At 38.1% G+C, this 17,617-nt stretch overlaps 1 protein-coding gene across 9 annotated transcripts in view; it reads left to right on the forward strand.

Moving 5' to 3' along the window:
* PPP2R2C (protein phosphatase 2 regulatory subunit Bgamma) overlaps positions 1-17,617 on the forward strand; it is a 201,548-nt gene that overhangs the window by 85,077 nt on the left and 98,854 nt on the right. The window contains exon 2 of one of the 9 annotated variants that reach the window (XM_074822070.1): positions 16,472-16,622. The exons of 7 other annotated variants lie outside the window; for them this stretch is intronic. In XM_074822070.1, the coding sequence (XP_074678171.1) occupies positions 16,574-16,622 (49 nt within the window). In that variant the 5' untranslated portion in view covers positions 16,472-16,573. Of the gene's footprint in view, positions 1-16,471; positions 16,623-17,617 lie in introns of those variants that run through there. One more of the 9 variants, XM_074822074.1, reaches the window with a different exon arrangement.

Genomic DNA, 17,617 nt, shown 5'->3' on the forward strand with positions numbered 1-17,617 from the left:
ATCTTGTAGCAGAGTATTTGAACTCAATGTTGAAAACAGTTCAACAGTGAAATTACTGAAAGCACAGGATGAGGTATGCAAACAAAAATGAAAAGGTGATACAGAATGTAAATCGTCTTTCAGAGGCCTTATGAGAGTGCCATCTGATTATCATAATTACAAATACAATGAAGTACCTGTCATCCTCTGCAGTCTATAAAGACCTAACTCAGAAACAAGTTGAATTTTCCTAAAAGACAAACTCTCAGGTCAGCCATGAAACCCCATGTAAAGTGGTTTTGGTTTTTGTCATTCTGTTCCTAGGAAGACTAGTGAGACCTTACAGCTCAAGAGTGTTGAGGTTGTTGGAATCTAAATTTTCAGTAGAGTTTTTTCTACTTTAGTATGCAGCAAATTAAAAGTGAACAAAACAAATACTGAGACCCTAGAATTGTGAGATTTTGTGGGGCAAAGGGAACGTTTGTTTGCTCTTAAATACTATTTTCAGTTTTTTTCTTAGGCTCTACTCTACATTTGCAGTTGATAGAGAATTTCTCCTGCACTCTAATGGCTGTTGCACCAGAAGGCTGTGGATTTTTGTACTTTCTTTCACTTGATCAAATACTTTAGACCCTTTTAGGTAGATGAAGCAAATTAGGAAGTGAGGTGTGGTTTTTTAGTATTAAGAATGTGCTTCAGGAAAAAGAAAACTTGATTTATTTTTAAAGGATGTGGATCTTAATAAGCACTTTAACAAAAATTAAGGGCTTGATTAAAATTTGTCTGTAATAAAAAAAAAGTGTGAAGGGAATTGATCTGAACTTCCAGGAAAAAAAATATTTGAGATGTTAGCTGGAATCCTAGAGCAAAAATGTCTGGAATTTAGATGGTTTTCTGTAACACTGTCTACCAGATCTTATGTGTGGATATCTGTGTGGAATGCTGAATGACATAGTGGCATTTATATTGCTCTGTGGTTTGTCAAAAGAAAAAAAAAAAAGCTTTTTTTTTTTCTAATTAAGTAGGAGAGAATGAGACAATGTATTCTGGCAGTTTGTGACCAGGTTGCAGCGATAACAACATCCTGTTTGTTCTCTAGGATGGGAGCAGTAAAGGGAAATTTATAATGAAAACATTTACTCTGGATAACAGGTGTTTTCTTTGAAAACTCCAAAATATTTTTATTAGTAGTGTTTATACCACTGTTGTAATTTTTTGAGGAAGGAGTCTCAGTGCTAGCTCGCACTACACTGTTGTAGGAGTGCTGGAGTAAAGGCTGCCTGTTTATGTCAAGGGGAGCATGATTAGACAGTATTATTCAACCTCCAGAACTATGAAAAAACATACAAAAGAATCCATGGAAGTGGAAAGTTTAATTGTGAAGAGGTTTTTTGGTTGTGTTTTTTTGGGGGGTTTTTGAGTTGGGTCTTCTTTGTTTGCTTGTTTTAAATTGAGGAATGGATGCCCAGTTCTGAATGGTTGGGAATAGTTTGAAGGTCTGTTTGGAAGCAATTAATTCAGGGTCGTCTCCTGCTCCAGTTCTGCCTGGTGGCTTGTGCTGTCCCTGATGGGGCAGAGGACACTGGAAGACCTTTGGGGGCCCGATGGGGAGGCTGCTGCTAGATTAATGCCAATGCTTCTGCTACCCCCTCCCCGCTTCTTCCCTGCCTCCCCTCCCCGTAAAATATCCTTTCAGCTAAATGCTTGTGCAGAAGAAAAGTGATGTTACGGCCTGTGTATTTTGCCTGTCCTACTTATTATACAGCTGACTGTGCAGTGACTGTGCCAAGCGCACTGTGAATTTACCTCTACCCTTAAGCCTCATAGTAAGTGTATACGGATTTCTTGTTTGGAGTAATCTCAGTTGCTGTGGGCGGTGCAAGTGTCTGTTTTCTTGTAGCTTGTAGAGGACTCTGACACAAGTTCAAAACACATCTCATGCTGTCTTTGAGCTGAACACTTGTGATGAACACAGGTAAAAGAAGCTGGAAGACAAATTGAGTTGTGCCTTGCCAGCAAGTAATAAAATTTTTCAGTCCGTGGTGCTGCTGGTTTCACACTGATAGAGATCATTATTTTCTACTATTTCCCTCATGATGGTATTTTTCTTCTTTATATTCATACTATTTTGCTTGTGCTGTTAGCTTGGTTATACAGGGTCTGTGTGCTGAAACTCTGCTTATAGATGAGGCTGTGTTGTAGACATCGGTTCCATGCATTGACTTCTTTCCCTAGGAACAGGACATGAATGAATGAAATGTTACTGTTTTAATATTAGATACAGAAAAAGTCTTCTCTGTTTACAGGCTCAGTTTTGCAGTACAAATCTGCAAAAGAGACAGCTGAACTGCTGTTTCAGGCAGCTAGCTGTAGAACTGCATGGAAATGGAGTGCATGGGAATGGAAGTGAAGGAGTGACTGGCATCAACAAAAAACAAGGCACTGTAAAACAAAACCAAAACCTCTCCCATCCTGGAAAGATTTATAAACAGTGCCAGTGAGCAGATCTATTTCTCACCTGACTAGGGCTTAGAGTTTAGGTTAGAAGTTTTTTTTGTAGAACAGGAGATCTTGTTTGCATCACCTACACAGAGCATGTGACTAGTTATGCTGTGCTTCACCTGGACAGCAAAGTATGTCTTTTTCTTTCTTTCCATGAGCCAAGTAAACCTAAAATCTCAACTGAACATTTGGTGATAGGGGGGGAAAAACACTCTGTTGCTCACCTATTTACAAGATCCAGTGTTGTGCTAGAAGGCAGAGAGCACTGTGGTATGAAACCAAACATTTCACTGAAGTCAGTATTACTAATTTCAGCTAAGTGAAGATTTCCATGGACAGCATCTAAGACTGAGTATAACCTAATTGTTAGATGTGACTTAAAAATATGTGATGAATAGTGGGAAGGGGAAGGAAGGTGAGGTCATAATAGTAAAGCTGTAGGGTGTTCTCATTTAGGATCACCTTACTCCTTGGCCAGTACCACAGAGGCGGGAAATGCTGATCATGCACAGCCATGCTTTCAGTAGAAATAGCAAAGGAAGAAGGAAAAAAAGGAGCCTTATGAGTATTCTTGAGAAAGCATAGTATACAGACAACTCTGGTGGTATGTACTGCATCTGCTCTGACCCAGCACAGAACAGCTCTTGCCCTTCTAAACAAGTTGATGCCTGCAAGGGTGCATTTTACAGAAAAACAAAATTATGAGGGTGGGAATGGGTACACATAGCAGGACAGGCTAAGACAGTGAACCTCTAACTTTGCAATATGTATATATATGTAAAAGATACATATCTATGTATTTGCAATATATACTTTTTTTTCTTTCCTCAAATCAGAGTAAGGTCTTGCATTTAAGTGTTTTCTCTTTGATCTGCCTCTTTAAAATCTGATTGAGGGTAACAGCATGTTCTGTTATTGAAACATAGGCTGCTCTGCCATGCATCTCCTATTTTGAATGCTTTAGGATTGTTATGGGTTTCTGTAGTAGTAAGTTAAATAAATAGATGTGTAGCAGCAATTTTGAAGATTGAGCTTAGTGTGCACACATCTGTTGTGTATATTTGACACTTTCCACCCCCCTGCCTTCCCAATAAGCCTTTCATAAACACATCATTTCAGTATAGTTAACCTGCAGTGCTTGGTAACATTGACCATGGTTCTGTGGACCGTAACCATAATATTCTGAATATAAAAGATAAATTCTTTTATCTGTTCAGTTTTCTCCTCTTCCTTCTCTTTATGGACTCTCTTTGTCTCTTCTGGTGAAGTGCTTCTATATTAAGGACTCCACAGCAGGTAAAGTTGGCGTACTAAAGTCTTAAGTCTTGCTTTTGGTAGCTTCTATTTGAGAATTGGGACGGACTTGGCAGTACTTGAGTGTGCACATGAATGATTCCGCCACCCCAGCCCCCGCCCCGTTCTTGCTGGCAGATGGCCCTTTAGGGACTTCTGCCAGCAAGTGCAAGTCAGAGTAGCCTCCAGGAGTGACCGCACCAGTAAAGATACTGGGCAACCTCCTTGCTGAGCTCAGCAGAACCAGGCTGCCAGTGAACCTGATCTATCGTTTTCAAAGTTATTTCATATTTTTCTCACAGTAATCAGAGTAGCTGCAGAGGAAAGTGTTTAGTTCCCCATGAGAGTTGTCAAACATAACAAAATATGAAATTAAATGATTGTTACTAAATAAATGCCTGGAACAGTGAGTTTCCAGTCTTAATGCTTCTCTGAAACAACAGAGGTACTTTTTAAAATATAAGCTTTAATGTAAAATTTCTGTTCAAAACAATTTCCTTCTGAAACATAAACTCAATTGAAAGATTTTTGCAGGTTGGAATAATTTTCATGATGCCAGTAGATACTGCTCTGTAGCACTACTCTCACTGCCATAATAGTTCTATACATAACCCAGATTTAACCAATGGATATCTGTTTAATAATTAATGGGTTTTTTTCTATAAAATAGTGGAATTTCATTTTGTGGGTGAGAATTCCTCTTTATGTCACATTCTCTTTGAATTATATTCCTCATTCTTTTTTAGTTTGTTCCAAATTCTCCCCTGAACACTTGCCTCTGCCTGACCTCTAATACTGTGGATGTCTGATCATCAGTGAGTGGTTACAGAATATAGCAGAGGTTGGTCCCATGTGCCCCTCATGGACCAAAGCAGATGTCATTTTGTAATCTTTTGCTTAATATCTTCCAAACGGCAGTAATCTGAATTCTGGGACTTTCTCTGTGATCTACTGGGCCTGGAAGAAATGCTTGATAGAAAGAGATTATTTGACAAAAGTGCTGGTGAAAATACCACCCTTACTCCCATTTTACATGGTTGTGATAATAACTGCAAGGTATCAGAATTGATGGGTGACTAAAAAAAAAACGTTTTTATGTGAAAGAAGGTTGGTACTAAGATGATACCAACAATGATGATATAATAGGAAAGCCCCTAGCTTCAAGAACAAAAATTTCCATTGACTTTGATAATGCAGAGATATAATTATGTTCAGCTCTCTGCCCATAAATCATGATCAGATTTATATCTTTCTTGTTATTTATACACTAAGAGTCACTAGGCACAGCTGGTTCTGTAAACACAAGAAGGAGGTGGTTTCTGCCTGGAGAAATGTTAGTGTTAAGTATGAGACAAGAGACAATGTGAGGATATATTAAAACAGGGGGAACATGAGGTCGTGGTGACTGTGCTGGTCAGCACAAGAAGCAGCTGTAATATGAACCTGGCTGCCAGGTGTCTTTATTTGATGATAATCTGTTTGTTGCAGTGCCCTGAGGAATACAGTTTGTTTTAGCTTAGCTCAGAGTGGAAGTCAGATCAAGCAGATCTTCCCATCTATGAAAATTGTTCATGTTGAAAATATTCTTACGTTGCCCTTAATCACTGTTTTCTCCACATACTGATGCAACAATAATAATTACTGCTGTAATAACTGACTGAGCAATTGTACTCATACTCACGCAGTTGTGTGACAGTCTTCATGGACACCTTGGGGCTCCAACGATTACCCCAAAAACTTAAGCTAGAGAACTTTGCTGGTTACCAGTGAACTACGAGAAATGTTTCTTCTGATCTCTGGAATGCTGGTTTTCCCTTCACTCATGCAGCAGAATGTATAGAAACTCACCTGCAGGTTCCTCAAATATCTGCAATATAAACGTGCAGAAAGAGGGAACCCATGGCAGTCATCTTATCTGGACAAATTTGGAGAACTTCAGGTGGATCAGAGAGTCCTAAGCAATTTAGTCTTAGTGTAAGTAGATTAGACATGGATGTTTTCTGTGTTTATTTAAAAGGTATGTACTGTAAAAATTTGTAATGTATTGTGTAGTTTGAATGTAGTGCAATAAGTCTTTAAACCTTGCCATGGGGACCTGACATGCCTTAATAAGTGCTCTTTCTGTCCATAAATCGCCCTTAGGTGAGGTAAAGGATTGGTGGTGCAGGGGCCAGGGGAGAGCAAAGTGCTTTCCAAAGTGGCTTTGCAGCAAAGATGTTAAGATATTTGCTTGTCCACTACCAGACCCCAGGTAGATTCAGTGTCTTTCTCTCTCCCCCTGCCTCTCCCCCTGCCCCCTCCCCCCGCCTCTGATGGGATCCTATGCCATAATTGATTCATAATCTATCTTCAGAGATTTTTTTAGACTGTCTGTTATTCCTAGCTAAACTGTATTTGAATTGTGTTCAGCTGGTCTCAGCAACAGATGTCAGGTGTCACTAAATAATGAACAGTCACGTATGAGAAAGGCAAGAATATTCACTCTTTATGTAATCTTGGCCAATTAATCTTTTACTCTCTGCATGTTTTTCAAAATGCTTTTGTATCTTTACTATTAATGAAATATTAGGATATAGATAATGTATGAGTATTGCTGTGGAATTGAATGCAATTATATTGGGAACGTGTCTTGCTCTGGTTTACTTTTAATTCATTTTTCACCTATTATTAAATGTTAAAATAAAAAATAAGAGAATTACAAATAGTGCCATAAATCAATATGCGTCCTGAACTGCAGAGCAAGTAATTTTTATAAGAGGGCAAGCCCCTGTATTTATAATAAATCAAGTTCATTATCTTTTGAGCTTCCTGATTAAAGTAATTAGTCATTTATGCTGATACAAAGCCATCAGTGCAGCATCAGCAACATTGCTTTGTTTCACAAATACTGAATCTTAAATTGTTTTGTAAGGGTCGTTGGTTATAATCAGCTGCACATTGTAGTGTAAATTTGTTGTTTTGTTGGTGGGAAAGTATTTTCCTCTAACCCAAATTAATACACCAGCCAACTCTCCTGCAGTTAGAACAAACTGTCTTTAAGACTGTAACATGAAAACTAATATAAAATGGAGATAGGACATAGCAGGTGGAGTTGGGTAGGGAGGAGAGGGTCTCAAAGTTAGTGAGGGCTACTCCAGACTGTGCAGAGGACAGCCTCTCAGGAAGGCTTGCTGTGCAGGTTTCCCAACTTCTGCAGCTGCTGTGCTCATACCTGCCTATTCCCACAAACAGCTGCGGAGAGGTCCGGTTAATGCCATTCGCATTGGAAATCTGGGAACTGCATATGCTTTTATACCTGTAAAATACTGCTATTACCCGAGAGACTTTGGTTTGGAATGTGAGTTCTCTCCAGCTAGGTGCAAAACACAGGTCATTGCCAAGCTAAAATTCCTGCTCTTGGGCTATGGAAAAGCATGTGCAAAATCAGACTTTGTCCTGCTCTGCTTTAGCTGTTGGTAAGATTAGTCTGGTCTGGGGTAGGCTCAAGCACAGTTTTTTTTCAGTATGAAAGCATTGTGTGCATCTGGAATGTGATAGTTTCTCCTCTATTTCCAGACTTCAGTTCTGACCAATAAGTACTTGACATCTTCCTTAGTCCTTCCAGACTAAGGGTGACTTTTGACTTCCACAAAATTTGCCTTTAGTCTGGAATAAATCCATACCTTGAGGACAAAAGGTGATGTTTCCTTGAAGGAGTTCAGAAGTCTCCTGCATTGTTTTTTGGATATTAGTTGGGTATGCCTATGCTCATGGGTAGAAATAAGTAGGATGAGCCAAGTAATTTCAGTGTAAATTGAGTTTTAACTCTGATGGCATTTTTTGTTTTATCAGTACTGTCCCAGACTGGGTGCTCCCAAGAAGCATGATGCTTGTGAGCAGTATAATTAATTGCTAATTAATCTTTCCTCCCTAAATCAGATGACAATTCTGGTTCCAAAATAAGTGACTTGTTAGTTCTTTAAAGGCTTCCAGTGAGGAAGAAGTTAAAAGTAGTTAAAAATAAATGAAATGGACTATGACTTATTACTGGCTCCCTCAATCTCATTCTTTTACTTTATTTTGCCCTGTTCCACAGACTGTAAACCCAAGATGTTTACCCTGTCTTTCAGTAGCTGGTTTGCAGTTACTGGAGACACTAAAGAAAACGAAAATGGATTAAGCTGTTCTTCTGTTCAATGCCCTTTCAGTGAAAATCATGATCTAATATAAAAAAAACCAAAGTTGATGTTACAATAAGAGAAGTGTATCTTGTCTTTTCAAATTGTGTACACACAGCTGTATACTGACTGCTTGGTCAAGTATTCTGAGAATTGTTCCAAATTCTGTCCCATACCAGGAGGTGTGATATCCTTCTCCATCCTGGACAGGGAGTGTTGGCACCTGACATTCATGCCTGAAAGCCACAAGAGTACAAATATATTCTTTTGTATGCTGCAGCTGTGATTTTTATTAAGAACTGAAAAGGGTGTTTCCATTTGGTTCTAGATCTTTTCTATTTATGTTGAAGGGAAAACTTTCACTGACTGATCACAACATGTTACACGGTGTTGTGAAAATGTAGCATTAGAAAGGACCTAATGATCTACATTGACTAAAACTTTCATTACATTAAAGAAAGCAAGTCTTTTTCTGATTTGGTTTCTATGTAAAATTCCAATTCCAGGGTAATTATGAATCTCCAAATTCTTTTATTTCATGTTAGATTACGTCCTTTATTAAAATAAGGGAAACCTTCCCATCAGTTACTTTCGTCACCTGCTGTGCAAACTAATAATGCCGTGCTAATCTAAAAAGGAGTGTCAGTCACAGTCACATTTGAAAATTCCAGCATAACAGGAAGGAGACAATTAATAGAGGAAAATTAACTGAATTAGTGCTATTTTGTACAACTTGATTTTAAATTCTACAGTCTATCAAATACCTCAAGAATGTAAGGTGTGTTTTTAAAGAGGTACAGGTTTGCTTACAGGAATATTCTGTGAATTGTAATTGTAAAATATTAATAATGAAACATAGGTGCTTTTTTTTTTTTTTAGCTTGTACTCCTGTGAGAAATAAGTAATAATATATAGGGTGAGGATTTGAGAGATTCAGCTTAGAAAGAAGGGTAGTTGTGACTAAGTGCAGGTTAACATGTGAGCTCTGGCATTTTTTTTTCCTGTTAGTGATGAAACACTGAGCAATTTCACAAGAAAGCTTACATGTGCATTAGAGAAAGACTTTGCATATGCTAGGACAATGAAAATAGGTATTTTTCAGAGATTCTGTATTTCTAAGCATTGTCCATAGTAAAAAAACAGGCAGGCTGCAAGGAGTCCTCTAAAAGGATGAACGTTGTCATTTGAAAAGAAAATAGGTGGTCCTGACTGTTCACCACCTGGGTATTAATGCAGCCAATTACTGTGTCCTGCCTTTCAAACATTATTATGTTAGAGCAAGAAAAGAGCCAATATTGTATTTTATATGACCTTTCTAATGCTATATATACACATATAGATTTGTGTTCTTTGTCTCTTTGATTCACCAAATGTTTCTTATTTGTGGCTCAAGGCATTTATTTATTGCAAGGCTTCAAGCTGCGGTAAGCAAGGTCATAGATTAAGAATTGATTTCCACAGTTGCTCTAGCATACAAACTAAATTTCTCTTGGTTGGTTATAAAAACTGCAGCTGGGCATAAATTCAGCTTTTCAACATTGTCTTGAAAACTAACATTAAAGCAAATGAGAAAATACTCTAAGTATGTATTGCATGCTTAATTTAGGCCTTCAGCTAAAACCGAAGGAAAGCAAATTGGTTTTATGCTGCAAGCATCTAAGTAAAACCATTCTAGTACTGAAGTGTTTTTTTATTTCGCTTGTTCTTTTTTTGTTATTACTTTGTCTCCCTTATTTTTTTTAATCAGATTTTCTGCAGTTTTTGGCAAATCATGTTTTGATCACTATGTTAATTAGTTTCTTGGTTTTGATATATGCTCCTAGAGTCATTGCTATTTATAATAAGAATGTGGGTTTCAAAATGGAATACAGTTTCTATCCTTTGGAAATAGTCCTATTAGAAATACAAAAATCTGCTATTTTGTTAGCTTTGTCTCTAATGTGAAACCCAGAATCTTGTTAAACTGAAGGTCTGTAAACTGGAAATTCACTAAAAATCAAGGAGGTATGTTTTGGATTGTTTTTAAGGTGCTCTTTGTGGGTTGTGGGGTTTTGGTTTGGGGTTTTTTTGAGGTGTGCTTAGTGTTGGTAATGATATAACTACTACACTGTGCAGTGTGATCAATTTTTGCAAATGTCAAAGATGTGTAACTGATGAATCTTTGCTGCAATACACAGATTCCTAATAACTATATAATAAACGTTAAGTTACAGAAATCCACTTCTTAGACACATCTTTAAAGAAAATATTCTGATATAATATCCTGTCCCTGCCCTCTGTTTTTGAATTAGTACGCCTAGAGCAGTAACCATAATATGTAGTGTATGTTTTCAGATCATAATCAACATCATCAGGTGGCTTTACAAATATTAGCTTGGTCTCTGCTGTTCCTGCACACATCAGAGTTACTGTTTCTGCTATTAACAGAGGAACCAAATTGCAAAATTATTTTTCTGTTTCACAGAGAGCATTGTGTTTGCTTGATGGGAATTCTTGTTTTGCAGTGCACAGTTCACACTACACAGCACTGGCCCACGAGGAAGAGATGTCAAATGTTTTGTGGTACTCTCTAATCCTAAAATAGAGGCTAAATTGCCAACCCTGTTGCACACTAGTGCATGAAATAACTTTCTTCGCAGTGGCCACAATATGTAAAGAGAAACAACTGGAAAGCAAAGTGCTGTGTTTGATGAGAGCGGTAAAAAAGTTTGGCAGGTAAAACAGGTATGGAGTTACTTGAAAATATAAACGTTGATAAGAAAAAAAAATATGTGCAGAAGTGAAGTATCTCCAACATAGAAATCTCTCCTTTCCAATTCAGATGGATGTTTTGAGGAAACATCCATCCTTTGAGGAAGGAAGTTGTGAAATTCATCTCTTCGTACTGATTCTTATCCTCTCCCTGTACTGTATTTTGCAGGATTATAATACCTGGATCTCCTTTCATGGCTGTTCCCAGCTAGCCATTTTGCTAGCACTTGATCTTATTTTGCAAAATCTTGAGTTGGAGCTTATTTTGAGGTATTGAAAACTGAGGATTTTGTCAGTGTTTAAAATGTCCATGTCCATTATGAACTTCCTTTTGACTTCCTTGAGATTTCCATATGGAGATACCTCAAAAAAATGCAGCTTTGTGGTGAAATGAGGTGAATCTATTCAACTCAGACTTTCTCTGAATAATAAAACAGTCTCACTGAAAGCTTTGTTAGGAAGGAATTATGATTATCAAGTCAGGTAGTCAGGAAAGCTTCTTGTTAGGGTATTACTGCAGGACTAACTCAAGCATGGTTATGCTTGACTGAATACAAGACTTCTGCCCATTTCCAAAATGTAGATTTCTTTTTTGTAAAGCACTTAAATATGTATGAAGAATCTTGGACTGATTCATTAACTTTGAATAAATCCCTATACAAATGAGGGGAAGTGAAGAGAAAGCAAAAATAACTAGTTGAGCATGACTCCTTGTGTGAGGTTGGCTGCCTGCAGAGGCACAGGACTAGTATAGCTATATCGCTCGTAATTCATTGTAGATCACCTGACGGTGAACTTTGAGGAACAGAACCTTTTCAGAAATAGATCTGGCACCAGCCCCCTCTATATAGATGTAGTAGTACATGTTTTCATTTCTTTTTCCTGTTCTCTTCACCCTTGTCCCAAGATGGGGGAACTAGATCGAAGAATTACTGAACAGTTTTATTCTGCTCCTATGATGAGGTTGGTGTAAGACATAATAGTGCTAGAAATCTGGTATTATACTTTTGTATCTTCCTTCACTTCAGATGTTTTCCTAAAACCTGCAAAGCCAGTCTCTGCAGTCACCTATTCTCATGCCCAGTATGTTCTCCACATGGAACCACTCTCCAATGACACCCATTGCAAAACATTAAAAAATGGTGTTTCAAACAAACAGAGCAGAAAAGGCTCGCCATTGGTGCCCTCTGCAGTGTGCTCCAAAGAGAGAAGAGAATGGAGGGAGGTGAGGGAGGTCTTTTATAAACTACCTGAAAAGGTCCTCTGAGATTTATGGACAGGAGTCGGCAGTGCACATCTGGGGAAGATCTGTCTGGCTGCAGTCTGGAAGTTTGGGCTTATGTAGGAATCTGTTGTGAAAAATACTGTTTGAAAAAGTGCACTCGCAACATGTGTTTGGGACTGCTGTGGTCTCTGATTTAGCAAAGTGTGCTGCTGTGGTGACTTCAGTCTTCCTTTTGCATTTGAATTCTGGCATGTTTGCTATCTTAGCACTTGACGTGGAATCTAGCAAACTCTATGATCTTTCTGACTTTAATTAAAGAATTAAACCCTAAAGGTTTAAAGTGTGTAAATACAAATATTCTTATCGTACTTTGATTATTGTGACACAATTTGTGCTTTTTCAAACGTTGTTATCATAATGTACATATGCTCTAGTGATAGTATTCTGTTACTTTAGCGGGGATTAATTCCACAAATCCAGTATCTGCAGCCAGAGAGCTAACCAGATCATTTCAGAAAGATCAAGGGACCACAGTCATTTACATTTGATTGGGCTTTCTTGGACTCAGGCAGGTTGAAAAGTTTAGAGATCGCCACTGTATCTGTGGTTGGGGATTCTTCCAGTTTGTGGGATTGCATGACAAGTACAGGGGTAGCATATGCAGGTTCTGTGCACCCCAATGTACAGCGCCTGGGGTCAGGCGCTGGTCTGAAGAAGGCAGCTAATAACTGGAATTCATCTATCGCTCTCCTGTCTGCATATCTTGGGAATATAACTCCTTGGCATGTGTTAAAACGGTAGTGAGGCTGCTTTAACCACTCTGAGGGGAAAAAAAAAAAATCACGTTAGTACCTAGTTATGCATTCCTGACTTCGTCTTCCTGACACCCGCTGCCCTTGCTCTGACATGGATGGTTCTGCAAACTACACTCAGGCAGAAGTTGGGAACAACCGGCCTTGCTGAGACTCTTCCTAAGCCTCCTTCTGTGTGCTGTTCCCTCAGCACCACAAACAACTTTCCCAATAACTGACAAAGACTTCAGATTACAAAACTGAAGTAAACATGTTCATTGCTTTTTTTTTTTTTTTTTTCTCTCATGATAGCATTTTCATCAAGGACCAGATGCCAGCACCAAATGATGTTTTGGTCCCAGGTGGCTTTACTTTCTGGTGTGATGGTAGAAAATGGGACCGTACTTTATGGTATTAGCAAGGGAAAGGATGAGCAAGAAACAAAGGCTGCCGAAAAATGAAACTATGTGACCAAAGGAGTTCTTGTACTGTAGGTTTTGAAGGCTCTATAATTTAAAAAGTATCAAACTCGTTAGTGCATCCTATCTGTTTTAAAACAGCTTTAGTCATACCTCATTCTTTGCTGCTTCTCTGCTGTGGAATTTTTCCTTTGTATAAGGCTAACTTTAAATGTTTCAGGTTTTCCTTTCTGTAGCAGAAGGGGTAAACTCAGAGCCAAGAGTGAGACACTTCTGCACTAAGCATTCCACCTCTGTGGTTACCCCATTGCTGTGATTACATTTGAGCAGCTCTAGATTTCAGTATTGCTGCATCATTTTGCTTTCAGTTTTTAATTAAAAAGTTTTCATAGCCAGGAAACAGAACAATAGGGGGTTTTGTATCCACCATCAGCCCCTCCCAAAAAAAAAGGTTCAACTGTGAGTGAAATGCTATTGAAAACAACGTTTGAACAGATGCCAAGTGGGAAGAGACAGCAAGCATGTAATAAGGAACAATTAATTTATTTTTAGAAGGAATATATGTAAAATAATAAATGATTTTAAAACAGGTTTTCTTCTGCTTCTCTTCTTTTAATCACAGTCTTCCATAAGAACAATAATAGTAATTTTCTAACTAGGCAATGAAGATTTTGGTCCCTCTTACTGTCTCAGTAACCTTGCGCTGAAATGCTATTATTTCACCATACTAACATCTAATTTTAGTAATCAACCCTTATGCACTGAATATCTTGGCATTTACTACTTTCTACACTTACAGGTTTTAATAAAGGCACACAGACTTCATTTAGTTCATTACTATAAGGCAAAATGAGACACTTCATGGATCTTTCATAAGGGCACACATTTTTGTTTGCAGATGGATGAACACATAAAGTTGTGTAACACCTGTGTCTAAGCAGATGTAGAAGTAGGTATTCATGTGGGGCACAGGTTATTTTTTTTCTCCAGATATGTAGGTATAAAATTTGAGTAAAAATGGAATGTTCAGTTTTTAGACATTACACAATGCCCTTTGGTCAGCAGTTTATGCAAACACAGTTTCCATATTACCATGCGGGAGGACTGTAACAGTCATCATAAAACCCAGGGTTGGCAGTGCGAATATCTGAGCAGAGAAAGAAGACCTTTCCAAAAGGAAATTTGCAAGAAAATTTATTTAATTTGAAAGGTTGTGGTATCTCTCTCAAATTACAGTTGTTTGTTCATTTGACCCATTTGTCCAGTAAAAATAGTAGTAAATCCTGTGACATCTACAGTAGAGCTTTTTTGATCATGGGAATCCAATATGCATTGCTTGATGGCATTTGCTTTTATAAACAAGAACTACAATTGTTAATGTTCTTGTGAGTATCCTAAATCAGCAGTTAGAACATACATATTTCAGGTGTGAGTATGCAGCCAGGGATTGATACTGTAACAGCTGTGTTCCAGTTATTTATTTGGTAAGTATTTTCATATTTTTAAAATAAAATGTATGGGTTTTTTTTAACCAAACTAAAATTTTTGCAATGGATACTTCAGCACTGAAAATCAGCATTATCATGGGTCCTTTCTCAGTCTTCGGTCTTTTGCAAATTGCAGTAGCATACCTTCTGAAAAACATGAGTGCTGATTTAGAAGAACACTTTCAATCACTGATGTGAGTTTAAGAAGAGACATCAGCAGTATAAGATGGCTATACTACAATTTTCACTCCATGGAAAGTCTGCTCAGTGTTTTGCAGTGCCATGCATGCTCTGTTACATGGCATACACCTACACTGGCTCAACCAGAGGAAAATCGACAAAAACATGCAGATGCTGAGAGATGCTTGAAGAAGTTGAAGAAGTAGAGGTCTTCTGGTGTGAAGCTTCTAGGTATGCCCTTCTTTTTATCAACAAAATGACATAGTACTTGAACTATTGATTTTCTTTTACTTGGTGTCTGGATACAGAGTTGTTTATATTTATTGCTTTCTTGTTGATAGAAAGTTGAAGAAGGGAGTTGAACAAAACATACAGGGCAGTTCATGTTAATATAGAACTTTTTTCCATTGTCCATCCTCTCAATAAAATGCACTGACATGGGAAAATTTGAATGCAGTCCTGATGACATGGAAAAGCAAAAGACAAGGCCACAGACTTGCAAATAAAGCTTAATTGTTACTTGCTTATTTAAACTGACAAGGAGACATTGCTCCATGACTAGCTCTAAGTTACTAATGGTACCCGCGCTATGTTTTATATATCACATCATTCATGTACTTGATCATCTCATCATGTTTTATGTTCTTGGCCTGCCCAAGTTCATTTATGGCAAAGAAGCCTCTGTGCTCTTTTTGGATGGCTTTTGGTTTCTGTTTTCCTTTGTTTTAAAAATAATCAGATTGCAAATCTTACACGGGGGGATGAGCAGTGGACATCATCCTTGCTTTGCTGTCTGGATCATGAGCATCTGATACATGATAGTTCTCTGCTTGCTGCAAAACTACTGTAGTAACTCCATGCTGTTCTGATTGCTTTTTGTCTTTTTGTGCCTCTCAAAGGCACTGATGTGTGTATGTTTCCTAACTCATTAGTTCCTTTTTTTAATTCATTGAGAGTTATTTCTCTTTTATTCAAAAAGAGAAGGAAGTGGTAAAAACTAACTACACTGGAGCAGAGTAATAGAAAAACAACTCGCTATTCAGGCTCAGTTTAGAGAAAAGAGATTTTGCTCCCTTATTGTCTTTCTCTTAAATAGGTCAAGAGGTGGGTTTTGTATTTTGTCCACACCCATTTTTCTTCTTTACACTCATCTGAAAATGGAGTCCATTGCTCAGCTGAGATGCTCTCTCTACCTAAGCTTAAAGTGATCCAAAGAGTAATCTTAAGAAAGCAAACCCACGCGATCTCTGTGCTTTCAGTCTGGGTTGCTGTTGGCAACCTGAATGTAATTTGGTTTCACAGTACCCACAGCGTGCCGGAGAAGAGCTAATCCTGTAGATGGATAGTATATTGCTCCATATTGCCCATTCCTAGACCTGTCAGGCCATATGAATAAGCATGGCTTTGTACTGAGGCTTCCCCCCTCAATATAGTCCTGGAATCAGGGCTGATGCAACCTCTTTATATGGGGTGGAGGGTTTGTACTGTGAATGGCAATTGAATTTACAAGTAAAAAGGAGCACAGATACCCACTGAAAAGATTGATTTAGGGAGCTGAGCTATTGGATGTAGAACTAACTGACACACAGTTTGGAAAAGTTGGGGGATTAAGGGAGAAATTAAATGACCTCTCTATTGTATAGCACAAGTGGATCAGTGGCTTTGTTTTTATGTTTTTCTTTGAAAGATATCACCTGCTGGCTGCAGAGTGGGTGGATTCAGCTTCCTTCTGGAGCCTGAGCAAATCACTTGAGGAAGATCTTGCTTTCTGCTGTGTCCTAAAGACAACATGGAAGGGGAGAGCATCTATGAGGTTGATTCTGGAGATGGACTCGGAGGTAAGGATGCCTATGACTTATTTTTGCTTTCATCCCAGCTGGCTGGTTACAGGAAGCCCTTATGACAATGGACGTCGGAAGCCACAAAAAGCAAATGTGATAAAGATGTCTACAGTTCATTGATTGTATTATGTCACTTTTCAAGCAGTGAATAAAAATTTTTGAAAACAACTGTGTCCTAGAGGAAGTGGCACACGTAGATTCTGCACATTCTAAATGTTATTACTTAGTGTCTGAGATGTCCCAAAGATTATGCAAACCCTAAATACTTACAATAAAAGTAAAGGCATGTAGCCTTTTGTCTTTTTCTTTGTTTCTCCTTTTTCTTTCTCACCTGCTGAGTAACTGTATTGCACACACTATCTGTTTTGTCTGTATTTTTTAACTGGACTGCAGAAAACAGCATGAAATGGTACTGACTCTGTTTTCTAGACTAGCAACCCATGTGTAGATGCAGACTTTTCATTGACCTGAAATAAAAAGTTTGTTTTTACTTAGCTACTAATTCTACAGGTGTCCTTGGACAAATTAGCTAACTTCATTGCTGTGGTTTATCATCTTCATAATGGGGTGAACAGTTTCTCAGAGAAGGTAATATTACATACTTCTACAGGGATGCTGTTCCTTGTGTATAATGCAGAGTTTTTGGGTAGATACATCTGGTTTAAATTCCTGGTTTAACACAGCTGCTTCTGAGATTAACTAATCAAACACCTTTAGTTTGCAGAACACCTTGAACTGCCTAGGTCAACTCTTGAGCACAGAAATCTACATACTATGGGAAAGAATAAGGTTCTACATTAGAACATTGTAATAACAAAGACTTGGTGTGCTGCACATCTGTTTGATGGTTTAGATGTTTTCCTGTGACTGGATTGTAACCAGGCAGATTGGTTTTTGACTGAATATACTTCGCTTGTGCTAAGATGCTCTCTTTTGTGTTCAGTATTTTTGTAATACTTTTCTTGGGCCCTATCTGTATCAGCAGTACTATG

The sequence above is a fragment of the Strix aluco genome, chromosome 4 (assembly GCF_031877795.1).
Source record: "Strix aluco isolate bStrAlu1 chromosome 4, bStrAlu1.hap1, whole genome shotgun sequence".
Taxonomy (NCBI): domain Eukaryota; kingdom Metazoa; phylum Chordata; class Aves; order Strigiformes; family Strigidae; genus Strix; species Strix aluco.